General features: G+C 41.4%; 2 protein-coding genes across 3 annotated transcripts; both read left to right on the plus strand.

Moving 5' to 3' along the window:
- Window positions 1-1,985: 1,985 nt before the first annotated feature.
- On the plus strand, window positions 1,986-8,143 carry fancg (FA complementation group G). Of its 2 annotated transcripts, none has more exons than XM_041042432.1 (14): window positions 1,986-2,137; window positions 2,751-2,850; window positions 2,965-3,090; window positions 3,226-3,398; window positions 3,953-4,106; window positions 4,582-4,712; window positions 4,822-4,968; window positions 5,193-5,353; window positions 5,508-5,580; window positions 5,723-6,060; window positions 6,150-6,190; window positions 6,295-6,468; window positions 6,897-7,011; window positions 7,553-8,143. In XM_041042432.1, exons 1-14 carry the CDS (start codon window positions 2,069-2,071, stop codon window positions 7,644-7,646), a joined length of 1,896 nt encoding a protein of 631 aa, XP_040898366.1. In that variant the 5' UTR covers window positions 1,986-2,068; the 3' UTR covers window positions 7,647-8,143. The 2 variants fall into 2 exon arrangements, with proteins under 2 accessions (XP_040898366.1, XP_040898367.1); XM_041042433.1 differs by having other exon boundaries at window positions 5,508-5,574; window positions 7,553-8,142.
- Window positions 8,144-8,406: 263 nt separating this feature from the next.
- Window positions 8,407-16,836, plus strand: LOC121184354 (valosin containing protein). Its single transcript, XM_041041980.1, has 17 exons — window positions 8,407-8,549; window positions 10,160-10,271; window positions 10,435-10,607; window positions 10,696-10,838; window positions 10,964-11,094; window positions 11,180-11,311; window positions 11,541-11,643; window positions 12,187-12,320; window positions 12,679-12,814; window positions 13,679-13,791; window positions 13,962-14,126; window positions 14,235-14,357; window positions 14,453-14,665; window positions 14,800-15,108; window positions 15,455-15,610; window positions 15,704-15,858; window positions 16,238-16,836. Exons 1-17 carry the CDS (start codon window positions 8,533-8,535, stop codon window positions 16,341-16,343), a joined length of 2,421 nt encoding a protein of 806 aa, XP_040897914.1. The 5' UTR covers window positions 8,407-8,532; the 3' UTR covers window positions 16,344-16,836.
- Window positions 16,837-16,842: the final 6 nt, after the last annotated feature.

Here is a 16,842-nt window from a genome sequence, read left to right on the forward strand (position 1 = left end):
GGCTGTCTCTGCTGATCCAAAGGGATGTCTGCTCCGAGAGGAGGACCAGCTCTGGAGAGCACGTACAGCACCTATTGATTACTCAAACTCTGGGTGAGTGAGTTTGCTCAGCATGCCTTAAAGGAGCAGGGAGAACTGTGTGTGTATGCCTTTCCTTTGAGGTGTATAATGAAGAATAGACAGATCAGAACACATTCATTCCTTTGTATCAGCCATTCTTCATCCTTGTGAAACATGTGTGTTGTCAGCCCATTGACACCCAGGGGACTGTGTGACACCTAAGCCCTTTACCTGTCCTCCAGCATGTGTGTCCTGTTTAAGGTCTTTAAATCTCACTTTCAAAGGTGAAACCCATTACAGCTTTTTTCATCTGTTTTCAAAAGTGTGTTCAAATGCATATTGGAATTTGTTAGTGCTGTTTGTGAGACACGATGAAGTCACAGTGTGTTTTGCACCACACCTCATGTGTTCGGATGCAGGATAGAAATAACATGCGTCACATCCCCTCCCTCCGCCAGCCTTATGTTTTATAAATGAGGATCATAGAGCAGAGTAGGCAGAATTCAGCTGTGATGTTGCGTGAGGATCTCATGTTCAGTAGCTCATGTTCGTCAATACCTTGTTACTTACAATTTTAAAAAAGGCACATACTTGTAGTAGAGTGTGCGTTATAATGTTTCTGCAGAAGAACTATCACAAACCAGCCACATTTGGGGTTCTTCTATCCACTGTTGCAGTGCGGATGGTGAGTAAGGTTTGGTTAAAATAGTGTGGAGCAAACCAGTGACCCCAGTATCTGTTAAATCAACCCATTCACCTGAAACTATTTCTATTTATCAATCAAATTAAGACAGGGAACAGAATAAGACCTCCAAATGATGAAAGGTCAGCAGCCAAATTTGGGGACAGTCTGTTCTTTGATGGTGCCATGGGTGGATTCATCACAGCAAATTTTTTTATTAAAACCTTTTTAAAGAAGGTCTGAAGTCTTGCCTTGTAAATGACATTGGGAGGGAAAGGAGGTGGGAGGATCTTGCCATGTAAGCGACCTTGTCCTTGAAGGAATGGATAGACAGAGACAGAGTGAGACAGAGATGGAAAATAGCAGGATCAATTCAGAGGAAAATGTCAGAAAACAGTGAAGCCTGTCTCAGGGGAATTGAAAGGCGAGGAGAACTGGAACAGAGGATATCGCTGCTTTATGTTACGTGTGTGCATGCCTATGCAGCTATGAGAGCCCAGATGTATGCTATGGAGCAGTGGATGTCAGGAGCTTCCCTTGTTTTTTCCATAGCGGTATATTTAGAGCTTTCAGTGACTTGAGACACTGAAAGAAAGGAGGAGCAGGGAGGTTGTGATACAGGTAGACAGTGGAGGTTGCAGACAACAGGGAACAAGATAATGCAATGATGGAGGGATGATAGAGAGACAGGGGGATGAGAGGAGAGGAAAGGAGTGGAACTGGGTGAGAAAAGAAGGAGTCACCTTGTGAGGGACAACTAGAAAAATGGCTGTCCTGGCAGTCTCAAGGATGACTCAGCTGTAATACAATTAAGGCCCTGGCTTGTGTTTACTTGCTTCAGACTTGTATGTGTGTGTGCATGTGTGCTTGTGTATGCATGTGATTGTGGTAGCATGCCACTGTGGCCAAGGTTGATTTTTTTTTTTAAAGAAGTGGAGGGCCATCACAGAGTCAAACTGAATACATTAAGGCTGGGTAGTCGTGAGCGTGTCTGTAGGTGTACTGAGAGTGTTGTAAAGTTAATGACCAAAAGCAAACAGCATTAGCACTTCACAGTTTGGTGGGTGTGGGAAATTTAATGATTGAAGTTTCCAGAACACAGCTGAACCTGGCTCTGTCACGGCGCCACCTGGTGGACAGTCAGCAGAGTGCCGGTGTAGTTTCCAGGTCTGTCCACAGGGGGCAGCACAGCCTCACTGCAACAAACCAAACTCAAGAGCGTTTCCTTTCTTCCTGTGTTGTTAGCGCTCGTTTCACAGACGAGGGAAAGTTCAAACAAAACAACGTTAACTTTCTCATAAAACAGCGATGTAGTATCTGATAAAAATGCATTCGTCAACCACTTTATTAAATAAATGGGTCCTGGAAAACAACCAGTTGGTAAATAAATGGAAGGTACGTTGAGACAGCAGTTTAATGTCTGATCTTTTCAGCGGTTAATGTCATGCTAGCTTCTGAAACATAGGGAAATACTGTCATTTATTAAACCGTTTAGATTAAGAAAGCTAAAAAACAGTGTGATCCTAGCTAACGTTAAATTTATACATGTGGTATCTAATGACGGCATTTTTGTACATAATTTACATAAACAGACTGTTTTCTACTGTTGTATTTGATTTATTGTTTTCTTAGCTGGATTGTCCAATTACATGTGAATTAACATGTAAGAAGCATTTTATTGTCAAGGTGAAGCTGATTTCTAAATAATATATAAACTGTTGGGTCATGCGAATTATATATACAGCAGATTTGAAAGACTGATCATATGATTTGTGTGTACAATCTTTTTTGAGAGGTAACTTATAACTATATCTAATCAGTGTTGTGAATATGAACTAATATGAACCATATTTCCCTCAAAACAGTGTAGTAGCAGTGTGAAGTAGCATAAAATGAAAACACAAATAAAGCACAAGTACCTCTAAAGTGAACTTAGGTAAGGTACTTGGTTACTTTCCACTGCGGATCACTACCTAAATTTAGCACTGTGTTATTTTGGTCGTTTCAGCAGCCGGAAGGAGGAGGGGACACCCTGAGCCGAGATCACAACCGGACCCATCTGAGATGTTGTTCTGCTGAGTTTCACAAACTTTTAAGGAAAATCCAAGGTGTTCCATCTTCCCTCATAATACAAAGGCCTCATTTGTTAAGGTGGAGAGCTGAGCTCTTTATGCATCTTCTGTCTCCCTCTTTTCCATTGTTCCCATGTTTCTCGCCTGCAGGTGTTCCTCATCTTGCAGATCAAACTCATTTGGAGCTGTCAGTGGTGTACAATGCCTGTGTGTTCTCTACTGCTCTATCTCAGTTCACAGAAGCTGAGCTGCTCCTCACCCAAGCCGTACAGAGAGGTACACCTATGCTGTGAAATGATGACAAAACCATAGATGTAGATGACAAAGGAGCTAATACCATACACCCAGGTTTGTGTTAGTTTAAAGGATTCCTGAGCTCTGACTTTTACAGTGTGCTCTCGTTGCCTGCAGCTCTACAGATGACAGGAGTTGAACCTGTTACTTCAGACCATCCTGTATTTTGGAGAAAGGTTCTCAAATCAGCTGGAAACACACCTTTGAATTCCTGTGTACTGCATCTTCTCTGTCTGCAGTGGGCTATATGGTTGGCCACCTGCCAGCTGAAAACTATACAGGAATTGAAGGTAAGATCTTGTTTTTAGATTGAGTTCCCACCTTACATGTTTTGTGTTGTTTAAAGGAACTCTGTTGCATCTACCCATTCAGTACAGTCTGGTTAGGCTAATAAGATAGGTGTCATTTAGTCTTAGATGTGGAGGCTAAATGACAAAGGTACCTTTTTGTCTCCTTCCTTTTTTATCTCATGGCCCCTCTGTGTTATTTTTGAGACAAATGCCTCACACTAACTGCCATCAGCGGTTGGATTTTTACTCTTGTCCTACAGAGAATTTAAATGTTTTGTTATTGTTTTTTTGTTGTTGAAAACATGCAGGAATACCAATTTTCTTCAGAACAATTTAAGTGCAGTTTTCCCCAGTGTCTGCAGGGACAGGAATTTCATGTCCCTGCCAGTGAAACTTTAGATGTATTTCTGTCAGCAAGCTACATTGTCCAGTCCCTCACTGTGTGGGATAGTGCAAGCGTGATCATGTATTTGTTATTGTTACTGTGGATATGACAGTATTGAAAAATAAAACTGTGCTGTAAAACTACACTGTATTTGTTTCCTGTGATGCAGGAGGAGCTGTCCTTTCTGTTTGAGACACTTTGTGGTGAAGCTGGGGATGATGGGAGGAGCAAGACAAGAGGAAAAACCTCTGACATCCCACTACTGGTGACTGACCCAAGAACGCTTGTTGAATTATTGCAGATCTGCACTTCCATTGTCCAAGGTCAGTTACATTCATGACTTTTGTTAGTGCGTATTGAAAGATTGGATTCAATGGGTTGTGGCCAAAGATTGTATTAAGTTTAAGCCCCGAGTTAATGTTTTTATTTCTGTACTGTGATTTCTATACATGTTTATCATGGTATAAACAGCTAGTCCCTTTTTTTGGATGAATGCAGCCAAAAGATTGCAGGGGCAGACAAACTCAGTTATAGTACAAGATAAATATTATCTGAATCCAAACTGCTGTGTTGGTCTGTGTGTTTGAATGCTGATTGTGAGAGTTGAGTAAATAGTGGATTCAGGCACCCAGAACCAGTACTGGGGAGTAGCTCGCAGATTCCTAAACACTAAAAATATTTTATGACTTTTTCTTTAAACTGAACACAAAGATAAATGACAGTGATGCATACACTGGCTCCTTGTGTTTCTGGCAGTGAGTAATTAATTCTGTGTTTTGCTCTGTGTGTTTCATTAAGGTGCTGAAAGGTTGAATGAGGGTCAGAGTTCAGAAGCACTCTCTGATCTGCAGACAGCTTCCTCCCTGCCGGCTGCCAGAACTCTAGTAGCATACGTTCACTTCCTCTCAGGCTTCTGCCTCGCCCGTATGGTACACATTCAGACTTCTCATATAAACCGAAAATTAGCGTGCATCATGCATGGGCCTAACAGGATTGAGTATTTACATGCATTAAGTGTGTGTTTCCATTTGTCTCCAGAGCTGTCCTCAGATGGCAGTGCAGTGTTACAGGAAGGCACTGGAGACTGACTCCAGTTGTGCATGTGCTCTTTACCAGAGCATGCTCATCTACAGACACCTGGGCAACATACAGGCTGAGATACAAGCTCTTCGTTTGCTGCATTCCGTAAGTGACACACATATACATAGGTACATATACATAGACACAGAGTAGATGACAGAAAAGGGCGCAAATTGCTGGTAAAATGATTCTTGTAGACATAGACAAATTATTTTTATTTTTAAATAGTCCCTGATAATAGGTGAGTCAAGAAGTTAATTTTGGACACATACATATTTGCGTAAGTGTTGGCCTGTATATTGAAACATAAAACCTCTCTTGTCCTGCAGACTTTGATGTTGCCCTCTGCACCAGTGCCTGCTCTGGCCAATACCCATCTCCTCTCCCCATCCTTACTGCTCTGCAGCCAATCACTAAGCAGCCTGCTCACAGTTCCGTCTGCCCTCTCTGTCCTTCATGATCTGGCCCTGAAATGTGTCCTCCATGGGAGGTGAGAAGACCAGCGTGGAGCTCAGCGTCTCTGTCTCTTTCTTTTACTGGCACCTGATCTCTACTCCAAACCATAAAATGTGGATGGAGATGAGAATAGTGGACTCATAGAGCAGACTTTAGTTGTTAAATGGGTGTGGTTGCTGTTTCTGCAGGCTGTCAGAGGGTGTGGAGCATTATCTGGACCTGCTGGCTGTTCTTCACTCAGAAGATGAACATGGAGTAAGAGTGAGAACACTGACAGACAAGATAATTTAACACTGAGCTCTGGATATATTTTTTGTGCATAATAAAAACTAATATGTCTTAAGTCAGAATGTACTTTTCACAGGGAGGAATAATTTAATGTCATTCTTCCCTGGGATGTTAGCAAAAACAGTCTCAGTCTCAGGTCCATGCTGAAGCCACTGCCCTCCCAAGGTTGCCTGAGCTTTACCTGGAGGCTGGCGCTGCCTTGCTCATGGCTCGGCGGCCTGCAGATTGTATGGCGCTGTGCAATGAAGTCATTGGCACGACACTGGAGCTGCTGCCAGAGAAGCTGGTGTTGGAAGATCCAGAGGAGAGGAGTGAGGCTGAGACCAGGGATGTGAATATGGAAGGTGAAGACAAGGTGACGATGTTGCTCTGGACGGGGGCTGCCTACCTCCTGCAGGGTCACTGCCACACTCACCTGAAAGACTGGAAACAAGCTGTGACTCACTACACAAGGTCTGTGAGAAGGAAGGTCTTTTCTTCTGTCATAAAATGATCATATTAGTATACCAACAAAAAGTTTAAGACTGTATTCTACATTACAGGTGCATCAACCTGCTGGTAAAGGTCAGAATTAAAAAGAAAGGTGAGTACCTTCCTGACTGAGGCTTTGGAGAGAAATTGCCCTCTTTACTCAACCTCAAGCCACCGTTATTTTTTGCATTTTTATTCTGTTGATGTTCATTACAGGTTTCCAACCACAGGTCCCCAGTGCAGACATGGTTGTCAAGCAGGGAACAGATCTGTGTATCCTCCAAAGGCTGAAGGGGCTTTCGCTAGCTGGCAGGGGTATCAGCTTCACCCAGACAGACCAACTGAGAGAGGCACTGAGAGACCTCCTGCTCAGCCTGCAGTCATTCCCAGGTGTATATAACATACTTGTATATTAATGATGTACACAGTGCTTGAAGCTATTTTTAGCCTATGCATGCATATTGCTACCTACATGATACAACAATTTTTTTCCAAATATGTCCTGCGAATTTTCCCTGAGGTAGATTCGAGTTCAGATATACATTTTTTGAACAATGAAAGTGAAGCTCATTTTCTTTAAATCATCTGTTTTCATTAATGAGGAACTGCTGGTCGCAAAAATGTGAAACCTAAATTGTATTGTGATCTTCACATCTTGTTTTTGAGGTTGTTACAAACAACACCTACATTTCTCTTCATGTATGAGTTATAGAACTGTAGGCGTTGACATGAATGTACCACAGAACTGTAGTGAATCTGTACTGGGTTTGTATGGTCCTTTGTTAGAACACATCATCATGCTGTATGTGCTGTCTCAGAATGTGTGGGTGCAGGGCTGTGGTGTGGTGAAGTGCTGTGGAGGCTTGGCAGGAGACAGGAGGCAGCAGCGTGTTGGGAAAAGACCTGGAGCTTCACCACACAGTCCTCAGTGGAGTAAGACACTGTCATTCTTAAATTTCCTGCCTTCACTAAAAAATACACTTCCGCCATGTTCACAAAAATCTCTAAATAGTTATGTGAATGTACCTAAAACCAACTTTAGTTTTGGGGGTTTTGGGTTTTGATTGTTGAAGCCACTCTCAGAGGTGGTCAGGAACTCATGTGGCCATGCACTATGTAGAGTGGGGTTAGCACATATGCATACCCGACCACACTAAAGGGTTGTAACATGACAAATCACCCAAAATCACAGATTTACCTAGTCTAAAGATTTCCCACAAGGTTTTTAAAGCAGCTGTCAACACTTTTCTAGCACATAATGTTGTTTCCTTCCATTGTTATTCTCTTCAGAAGGAGATGCATTTTCCCACAGATAAACTCATGTGTAGAGAGGGAAGTTAAAATCTGATCACAACTCATCACTCAAAATGCATTTGAGATGCCACATGTGAACTGCAGTCTGTCTCTGTTGGATCTAGATGTGTGATGTTGTGATGTTACTGTCCTAACTGTCTCCTTTCTTTTTGTATTGCAGGGCTCTTCCTGTGTACCTACAGGAACCCCAGTCTGGCCCTTTGCTAGACTCCACAGAGCTACGGCGCAGAATACAGGAACTTGGTCCTATCTAATCAACCCGGAGAGGGACAAAAGAAGAATGCCCTATCACTTACCAAACAGGATCAACTTTCTCTGGCCTGTGAACTCAAATCCATACCCACAACAAACATGCATCTACTGGGACAGTAAAATAAAGTTAAATATTGTAAGGACTTGGGGTGTTTGAGACTGAGAATGAACCCAGGTGTACCATGGCATATGTGTGAAATGATGAAAAATAACTGGACCTGCTATGAAGCTGATTGAACACTGAAGATCTAAACAATTTTGTTGAGGGGGGGGGTGTATGTTGGGCAGGCAAGAGTAATCCAGACTTTTATTTTAATAATTAGCAATGTCTGTGCAAGTTCTCATTCATCCAGGTCATAGTTATCAAATCAACCCAATGATTTTCAATACAAAGTACAGTACACACCATAAACTGTGCTGCCGTTTTTAATGGATTTCTCCTATCAATAAAAGGATTTTTAGCAAATTTGTTTAGGCACATAATATGTTACTATAAAGAGTATAAGACAAATTTAGTGTTTTTGCGAGTCTTGAGTATCAACGCGGTAAACGTCAATTGGATCGCTCAGGTTTGGCGACAGACGAATAAGAAAAAGGTTGATGAAAATAGGAACATCACACTCATTTGCAATTGGCTGAAGTTCGACAATATTCTCCGTGACGACAGACTCCAGATTCTTTGATTGGTTGTTGAATTTGTCGAGCAGCCTCCAGCCTATCAGAATGAAGGAGGCATCCAGCTCATGGTATAACAGTAAAGAAAAGCACGGAAACTGCTGCTCTTTCGTGTGAAATCACGGAGAACGTTGAGATACGAGAACCGGTTAAGCCTCTTAAACATTGAGCTAGAATTTCTTTATTTATTACTAGTAATCCAGGTGGACGACCATGGCCTCGGGAGGGGAGTAAGTGCAAATATATTTCGGTCTCATTAAATTCAATTTTTCTGAACAATGGCTATTAGCAAATGCCCTTTAAATGGCTAACGTGTGCTCAGAATACGTTAGTTTATTAAAGTTAGCTCGATTGCTAACACATTACCGAGTTTGTTAGCAGGAGAGCTAATGGGGTCAGTTACTTCAGCCTCCGCACTTTTGTCCGCTGGTTGAATAACCTAAAATTGCAAATGCACTGACCGCTTGATAGTATCCCAACGAATTGTTGACAGTTGTTAAACTGTTGTCGTTGGCCAGTTAACGGTACTGAGCTAGCCAGCAGTGTGACAGCGGCTCGACAAAGCGCAGTCATTGCTGTCGTGTTTGAATGCTAACGTTAGCTTAGCAGCAGTGTCAAGGCCAAAGCCGTCCACCGTCACGCCGACAAATTGGCCTATCCACCGGCTAATATCCTGTTTTGAGACTAGGCGTCAAATTGGACGGAACAAACACAAATGTACTTAGCAAACGGCTCAGATTTAGATAATAGAATAACGCTTTTATGAAAGAAAACACTAGTCATCCAGATGGCTAACTCCGTGACGAGCTGTCAATAGCCACTCTACAGTGTACCAAAGCTAGCAGGCTAACAGGGCTTGCTATTCATTTTAAATGATCGACAATTTACATGAGCTCTATTTCACTGTTAGCTAAACAGTCGTCAAATAACACATCTGATTAAAATGTAGTCAGCGGTTACATTGGCAGCTAAGGTATTCGTGTCACGGCGTTGTAACGTTTGTGTTTTTAAGGGACAACCTTGCTAGCTAACAAAGTTTTTTTTCTAATTCTTTTGCTGTGTCATCTGGGCTCGCTTGCTCGCCAGTCAGTTAGCTTAAAGGCTATCATTAGCATGCTAACAACATGAAAGAGAAACTGCAAAACGGGCCGGGAGTTTTCTGGAAACCCGTGGTTCTTTGAACCTTAACGTATTGATGAGGTTTTGATAGTATTTTGAACGTAGGTGTGATTGTGAGATTTTTTTTGACACGTAACGTTCGGTCATTGTAATTAGCATATTGTGTAAACGACCTGTTTACACTGAGAGGTGCAGAGATACACACTCGGTTATTATTACCTATATTAATAATAGGGACATACACACAATATAATATTACTAGAATTGGCCAATGCTTTATATCGTTTATAAGTTCATTTTCAATGCTCATTCCTTAATGGTATCAGTACTCACACCTGAGTACTGATTTATGCTTGATATCTTAAGAAATTGTTTCATGGTGGGTTTAAAATGACCCCAGTAATGGTTCATTTTGAATTAAGTGGGTAAGGAGTTCACCTTATAATCTTCTGAACACAGAAAGCTGGCCTTTTAGAGGGTAAATGAAAGGGTGATCTACGATTTCCCTGTAGACGCACCCTAGAAACTGAACCTGAAACTCTGAATGTTTCATGGGGCACTGTAGGAACCAGCTTTATCATTGGTTGATTAGTTAAGTTCCCAAACCTAACATTAATTTGCGGCTTTGTTATTGTTGAAGCTGTATGAGACCTCAGAGGTGCACAATAAGAAGTCTGTTGTTTGACCTACAACCTTTTTTTTCTGTTACACATCACAATAGACCCAAAAATGATGATCTAGCCACTGCAATTCTTAAACAGAAGAACAGACCCAACAGACTGATTGTTGATGAATCCATCAATGAAGACAACAGTGTGGTCTCTCTTTCTCAGGTAAACATTTAGAAAGTTTTATCCATGGTTGGTGCATCTACAAATTTGCAACCCTGTGATTTGTTGTGATAGATCAGCTATGCTTGAATACTATTTTTCATTTTGATATTTTAAGTGAAATAACACTGTGATCAGTGAAATAACTTTTTAAAATTGTTTCAAGACCAAGATGGATGAGCTGCAGCTCTTCCGTGGGGACACAGTGCTGATGAAGGGAAAGAAGAGGCGGGAGACTGTGTGCATCGTGCTGTCTGATGACACCTGTTCTGATGAAAAGGTTCGCATGAACAGAGTGGTCCGCAACAATCTGAGGGTCCATCTGGGTGACGTCATCAGGTGAGGGAAAAAAAACCAACACACCTAATTTCATTCATGTCACAGCCCTTTAAAAGAGGAGTGGTGTTAAGTCTAATATCTCCCTCAGTATTCAGCCATGCCCTGATGTGAAGTACGGAAAGAGGATCCATGTCCTCCCAATAGATGACACAGTAGAAGGAATTACTGGCAACCTGTTTGAGGTCTACCTGAAGCCATACTTCTTAGAGGCTTACAGGCCAATCCGCAAAGGTGAGTACCAGTTTCCATCAAGACAAAGATAATTTGCCTGACTGATCAGATCTGTTTTGGTGTATGTCAACATGTAGCTCTGTTAGAGTGGTAAAATTAACATGGTTGTCTTGCATCTTGTGAAGGTGATATTTTCCTGGTCAGGGGTGGCATGCGTGCTGTGGAGTTCAAGGTGGTGGAGACTGATCCCTCCCCCTACTGCATTGTTGCTCCTGATACAGTCATCCACTGTGAGGGAGAACCAATCCGGAGAGAGGTGGGTAGCAGGTACAGTGCATCAGTTAACCTTTACCAAAAATAAATCACGTTGAAATTTGAACGTCTTTGGTTCAAACATGCAGGATGAGGAAGAGTCCCTGAACGAGGTGGGCTATGATGACATTGGAGGGGTGAGGAAGCAGTTAGCTCAGATCAAAGAGATGGTGGAGCTGCCCCTTAGACACCCTGCACTCTTCAAGGCCATAGGAGTCAAGGTACGGCAACCTTATTTGGCACAGAACAAAATAAAACTGTTTGGCCTTCACTGTTGAATTTAAAGTGAGCTTATGTAAATTAAAAAAAAAAAAGGGTGGTCAGCTTCCTTTGGTTTTATTTGACTTACTTTTTGTTTCAGATAATTAGTCTTTCATTATTTATCTTACAAATGCTTTTAATTTTATAACAGGTAATGATTTCACAATTTTGCTGTTTCTACTTTTTCAGCCCCCACGTGGAATCCTGCTATATGGACCCCCTGGAACTGGAAAGACCTTGATTGCCAGAGCTGTGGCCAATGAAACTGGAGCTTTCTTCTTCCTGATTAATGGTGTGGACATCCACCTATATTTATTTTCTATACAAACTTATACCTAGTTGGGGCCATTTTTTTATGACATTGGATTTTTCCCTGACAGCATTGCCTTGTGGTTCCTGTTAGTTTTGTTTGTGATTGATTAAGTATTTATCAGAATCCTATTATTGGATACTTAGATATTACGTGAGTAACAAAATTGAATTGCTACCTTATTTTAGATGAAGTTTTTTACACACAGAATACATCACTTAACTGCATGGAGTGCAACTTAACATTTGTAAAGTTCTATTGTAAGAGAGGTAGTTCATCTCTTGAAATAACAGTTCCCAGTTAGAACAATTGACTTGTATGGTTAATACTCTGTTACACAAGTAGTTTTGCCATATGTGAATTGCATGGGATTAAGTATCAAACACTCTGTAGTGTGTTTATCTATTACTAGAATGTTTTGGTGGTACAGTGGTTTATCTTGTGATTCCTATTTGAACATGGTATAGTATATGCTGTGAGGTTAAGATTTCCTCTGAAATCAGAATGTTTTACTCTCTATTTTAGGTCCTGAGATCATGAGCAAGCTGGCAGGAGAGAGTGAGAGCAACCTGAGAAAGGCCTTCGAGGAAGCAGAGAAGAATGCTCCCGCCATCATTTTTATCGATGAGCTTGATGCAATCGCTCCTAAGAGAGAGAAGGTGAGTGGGAAGAGAGGAAAACTAAATGGATAGCTGAATGTGACTGTGCAGTGTCTCTGATTTTATCTGATTTTATGGATGTTTTGAGTGTAATAAATGAAAATGGATATCATAATCCAGATCTTGGAAAGTCCTGAAGTTGCATAAAAAAGTGTAATGATTGAAATGTGTTTTTTTCCTGTGTGTGTGTGTGTGTGTGTGTATAATTTTTCATTTTAAACAGTAGTCATTCATACACTGATTTGAAATATAGCTAATAGGGGCTTTGTTTGTAATTTCATTGCCATTCTCATCGCTGAAGTACTGAAGTTCAGTCAACACACATGTATAGCAACAATGTATGTTGTATTATTTGTAGACTCATGGAGAGGTGGAGAGGCGCATTGTTTCTCAGCTGTTGACTCTTATGGACGGCCTGAAACAGAGAGCTCATGTCATCGTCATGGCTGCCACCAACAGACCCAACAGCATTGACCCAGCCCTCAGGAGATTTGGTAAATTATCTGTATTAAGAGTATATTCAGTGGCTACAGTTACAGAGATCTAGAAGAAGCATCCAGCGCATGTCTATGCATGAATTAGCGAAATGTAATTTTTATTACTCAGGTTTCACTCTTGTTTTGGCACCATTCCTTTCATAACTGAAATCAGTTGTGTCTGTTGCATGATTCATGACTCTTTAAATTTAAAAGTTTTAAATATTTGTTTTATTTATTTGACTAGACATCACACACTATACCCATAGCCAACAGTAAACACTCACACTTTAAAATTTAGAAAACAATGAAGATGTGTTTACTTGTTGAGTAGCTCTGCATTAAAATATAGCCTGGGCTCTTAAAACATTTATTTATTTTATTTTTTCTGGATTTCTGCAGCAGGAAGGCGTGTTCATCTCAAATACAAATGCAATTTTTAAACCAGCAGAATCACTTCAGTGGTGTTGTGCACCTAAGAAATGTTACATGTGCCGCTCACATGGCTCACTGAAGCCTGTTGTCAAATCACTGATCAAAACTTCTGACTGCTGTCTATTTTGCAGACTCTGCAGTTCACCAGTGCATCAGTTTCTCAGAACAGTGTGCAGTTGCACAGTTTTAAATGCTTATGATGGGATGTTTCTGACAGCTTTGACAAAAGGTCTGAAAAGGATCTGGCTTATTCATCAAATACTGATGCTTGGTAAAATATAGACGGCTACTTTTGCAATTTGTAACTACAGTTTGAGATGTTACTTCTGCTGCCACATCAGTAGAGAGGAAACCGTAAGTTCCTGCACATGGTGCTATTAAAATGTCTGGTATGTATTGTATTTCTCTTAATCTGTTTCATTGGAACTTCTTTGTGTTTGCCTCCAGGGCGTTTTGATAGGGAAGTGGATATTGGCATCCCTGACGCTACTGGCAGACTGGAGATTCTTCAGATTCACACCAAGAACATGAAGCTGGCTGATGATGTTGACTTAGAACAGGTCTGTACACAGTTGTTATCCTACAGGCATGACACCTCACCACACACTGCTTAAATAAATAAATATACACGCGATTCATTTTCATAGGTAGTGTTACAGAGTTATAAGCATAAGTGGGGGAGTGGGCAGGAATAGCTTTTTAATTCTGAGCGGTGTATGTCTTTATATAGGTAGCCAATGAGACCCATGGACATGTGGGTGCAGATCTGGCTGCCCTCTGCTCTGAAGCTGCCCTGCAGGCCATCAGGAAGAAAATGGACCTGATTGACCTTGAGGATGAGACCATTGATGCTGAAGTCATGAACTCACTTGCAGTCACCATGGATGACTTCAAGGTAAGACCTGTAATATGGTTTGTTGCTGTGGGGTGACAGTAAGCTGGTGCCATACAGTCTACAGAGGTCTTCTGAGTCAATACTAACTCACTCAGTGCTCTTCTGCAGTGGGCCCTGAGCCAGAGCAACCCATCAGCACTGAGGGAGACAGTTGTTGAGGTCCCCAACATCACCTGGGAGGATATCGGAGGTCTGGACGATGTCAAGAGGGAGCTTCAGGAGTTGGTGCAGGTATGAAGGTCGTTCAAAAGTGAGATCATGTCTGAAACTGATGTATCATAAACTGTATAATTAGGATTGTACTCATATTGTGTTTTTCTTTTCAGTACCCAGTGGAGCACCCAGACAAGTTCCTCAAATTTGGCATGACCCCATCCAAGGGTGTGCTTTTCTATGGTCCCCCTGGTTGTGGTAAGACTCTGCTGGCCAAAGCCATCGCCAATGAGTGCCAGGCAAATTTCATCTCCATCAAAGGACCTGAGCTGCTCACGATGTGGTTTGGAGAGTCTGAAGCCAACGTCAGAGAGATCTTTGACAAGGTAAGAATGTTTTTAGTTTTCTGTTTGCAGTAGAACAGCCACATTCTTCAGTGTTTTCAGCTAATTTCACTGTACAGAATAAATTCCAGAATCGTTTTGTTTGACCATTTTGTGTGTTTGTGTTATGTTTCCAGGCTCGCCAAGCAGCCCCATGCGTTCTCTTCTTTGATGAGCTGGACTCCATAGCCAAGGCTCGTGGTGGCAACGTGGGTGACGGTGGTGGAGCCGCCGACCGTGTCATCAACCAGATCCTGACCGAGATGGATGGAATGTCCAGCAAGAAGAACGTCTTCATCATCGGAGCCACAAACAGACCAGACATCATAGACCCTGCCATCCTGAGACCTGGCCGTCTGGATCAGCTCATCTACATCCCCCTGCCCGACGAGAAGAGCAGGATCAGCATCCTGAAGGCCAACCTCCGCAAGAGTCCCATCAGCAAGGTGACAAGACACTATTTACATAGGCATTTTTTATTAGTGTGGTCAGTTTGGAGAACTGACTTTTTATTATTTTAAGGGCTTCTGAAAAAATGTTGAATACATTTATTTTAAGTCAGATTTTAACTCTTAAGGTAGCATTTTTGTTAGCCAAGTTTAAAATGATATTGTCATGAACTAAACTCTTCCATGTGTTAATTAAAAAAAGATAAGTTTTATAGAATTTTATAAAAAAATAAAAATCCTTTTAAAGATCCTGTGTAGTCATGTGACAAAGTTACAGAAAGGTAATGGTAATAAAATCAAATCAGAATCAAAACAGAAACCTTAAATTTCTTTTCTTTGACAGGATGTGGACTTGGACTACCTGGCCAAGATGACCAATGGGTTCTCTGGAGCTGATCTCACAGAGATCTGTCAGCGGGCGTGTAAGCTGGCCATCAGGGAGAGCATTGAGAATGAGATCCGCAGAGAGAGGGAGAGGCAGACCAACCCATCGGCTATGGTCAGTACTTTTTCTGTGTCCTTGTTTACTTTTTCATGCCTAGATAAGCATCTGCACTCTTTTTCATGTTTATGACAATTTATCTCTCTTTAGGAGGTGGAAGAGGACGATCCTGTGCCAGAGATCAGGAAGGACCACTTTGAAGAGGCGATGCGATTCGCCCGTCGCTCCGTCAGTGACAATGACATTCGCAAATACGAGATGTTTGCTCAGACACTGCAGCAGAGCCGTGGCTTTGGCAGCTTCAGGTAGGGTATAACTCTTTGTACAGTGTGTTGTACAGAGGTAGCTTTTGTTTTGTTTTGTTTTGTTTTGTTTTGTTTTGTTTTGTTTTGTTTTGTTTTGTTTTGTTTTGTTTTTTTCATGACATTCATTGATATGATTGATGCCCATACTGAAGCAGAGTGGAATAGGAACTGAAAGGTCAATTTCAGGCTAATCTTGTGTCTAAACAAACATTAGAACATAATCTGCTTGTATATGTTATTTTTTTAAACGACTTAATTACGTCAGTCGCAGCATTTTCCCATAGGGAAGATAGTGACTACTCCACATATCCAAGGACTAAAATATGCCATAATCACAGGATAATCTCCATATTAAATGACTTTGTTCTTTGTCCTTCAGGTTTCCCTCCAGTGCCACAAGTGGCAGCGGTCCAAGCCATGGCTCAGGAGGAACTGGTAGTGGTCCAGTGTTCAATGAAGATAACGATGACGACCTTTATGGATAAATGTACACTGCCCCACAGTGGTCAGTACCGGGATCACACCTGTACAAATTCTCACCAGATTCCACATTTTTAGGACTTTGTGCTTCTTTCATGTGTTCCTTTTTTTTTTTTTTTTTTTTTTTTCCTTTTTTTGTATGATTTCCCTCGGAGAAAGCATGTAGCCGCTTGGTTTGCCCTGGCTTTGATGTGGGTGGGGGTAAGGGGATGTTGGAAATGGAAGTTGAGTGACTGGTGCAGATTTTCCTTTTTTTTGTTTTGTTTTGTTTTTTCCAATGGGGTGGGTGGGGTTTTATTGAGTGGCCTCATTCTCAGTATATCACAACCAACATGAATGGCTTTAGTGATGGGATTCTATGCTAGACTCTAAGAAAGAAAAGAAAAAAACATATTGCTAATGACTTCCTCTTTTTTTTTTTTAAATAAACAGTAGCATATAATGTATTACAAATTTGTCAAGGTTATGTTGTTGAAAATAAAATCTCACGAAACTGAGGTCATC

Source organism: Toxotes jaculatrix, chromosome 7, assembly GCF_017976425.1.
Source record: "Toxotes jaculatrix isolate fToxJac2 chromosome 7, fToxJac2.pri, whole genome shotgun sequence".
Lineage (NCBI taxonomy): Eukaryota > Metazoa > Chordata > Actinopteri > Toxotidae > Toxotes > Toxotes jaculatrix.

Excerpts from the sequence above, each read along its gene's own strand:
- LOC121184354 (XM_041041980.1), top strand. Across the intron at positions 11,312-11,540 it reads TCAAGGCCATAGGAGTCAAG|CCCCCACGTGGAATCCTGCT; the intron begins GTACGGCAACCT and ends CTACTTTTTCAG. Across the intron at positions 13,792-13,961 it reads ATGATGTTGACTTAGAACAG|GTAGCCAATGAGACCCATGG; the intron begins GTCTGTACACAG and ends GTCTTTATATAG.
- fancg (XM_041042432.1), top strand. The coding sequence starts at position 2,069 with ATGCATTCGTCAACCACTTTATTAAATAAATGGGTCCTGGAAAACAAC. Across the intron at positions 4,107-4,581 it reads CTGCACTTCCATTGTCCAAG|GTGCTGAAAGGTTGAATGAG; the intron begins GTCAGTTACATT and ends TGTTTCATTAAG. Across the intron at positions 5,581-5,722 it reads AAGATGAACATGGAGTAAGA|CAAAAACAGTCTCAGTCTCA; the intron begins GTGAGAACACTG and ends CTGGGATGTTAG.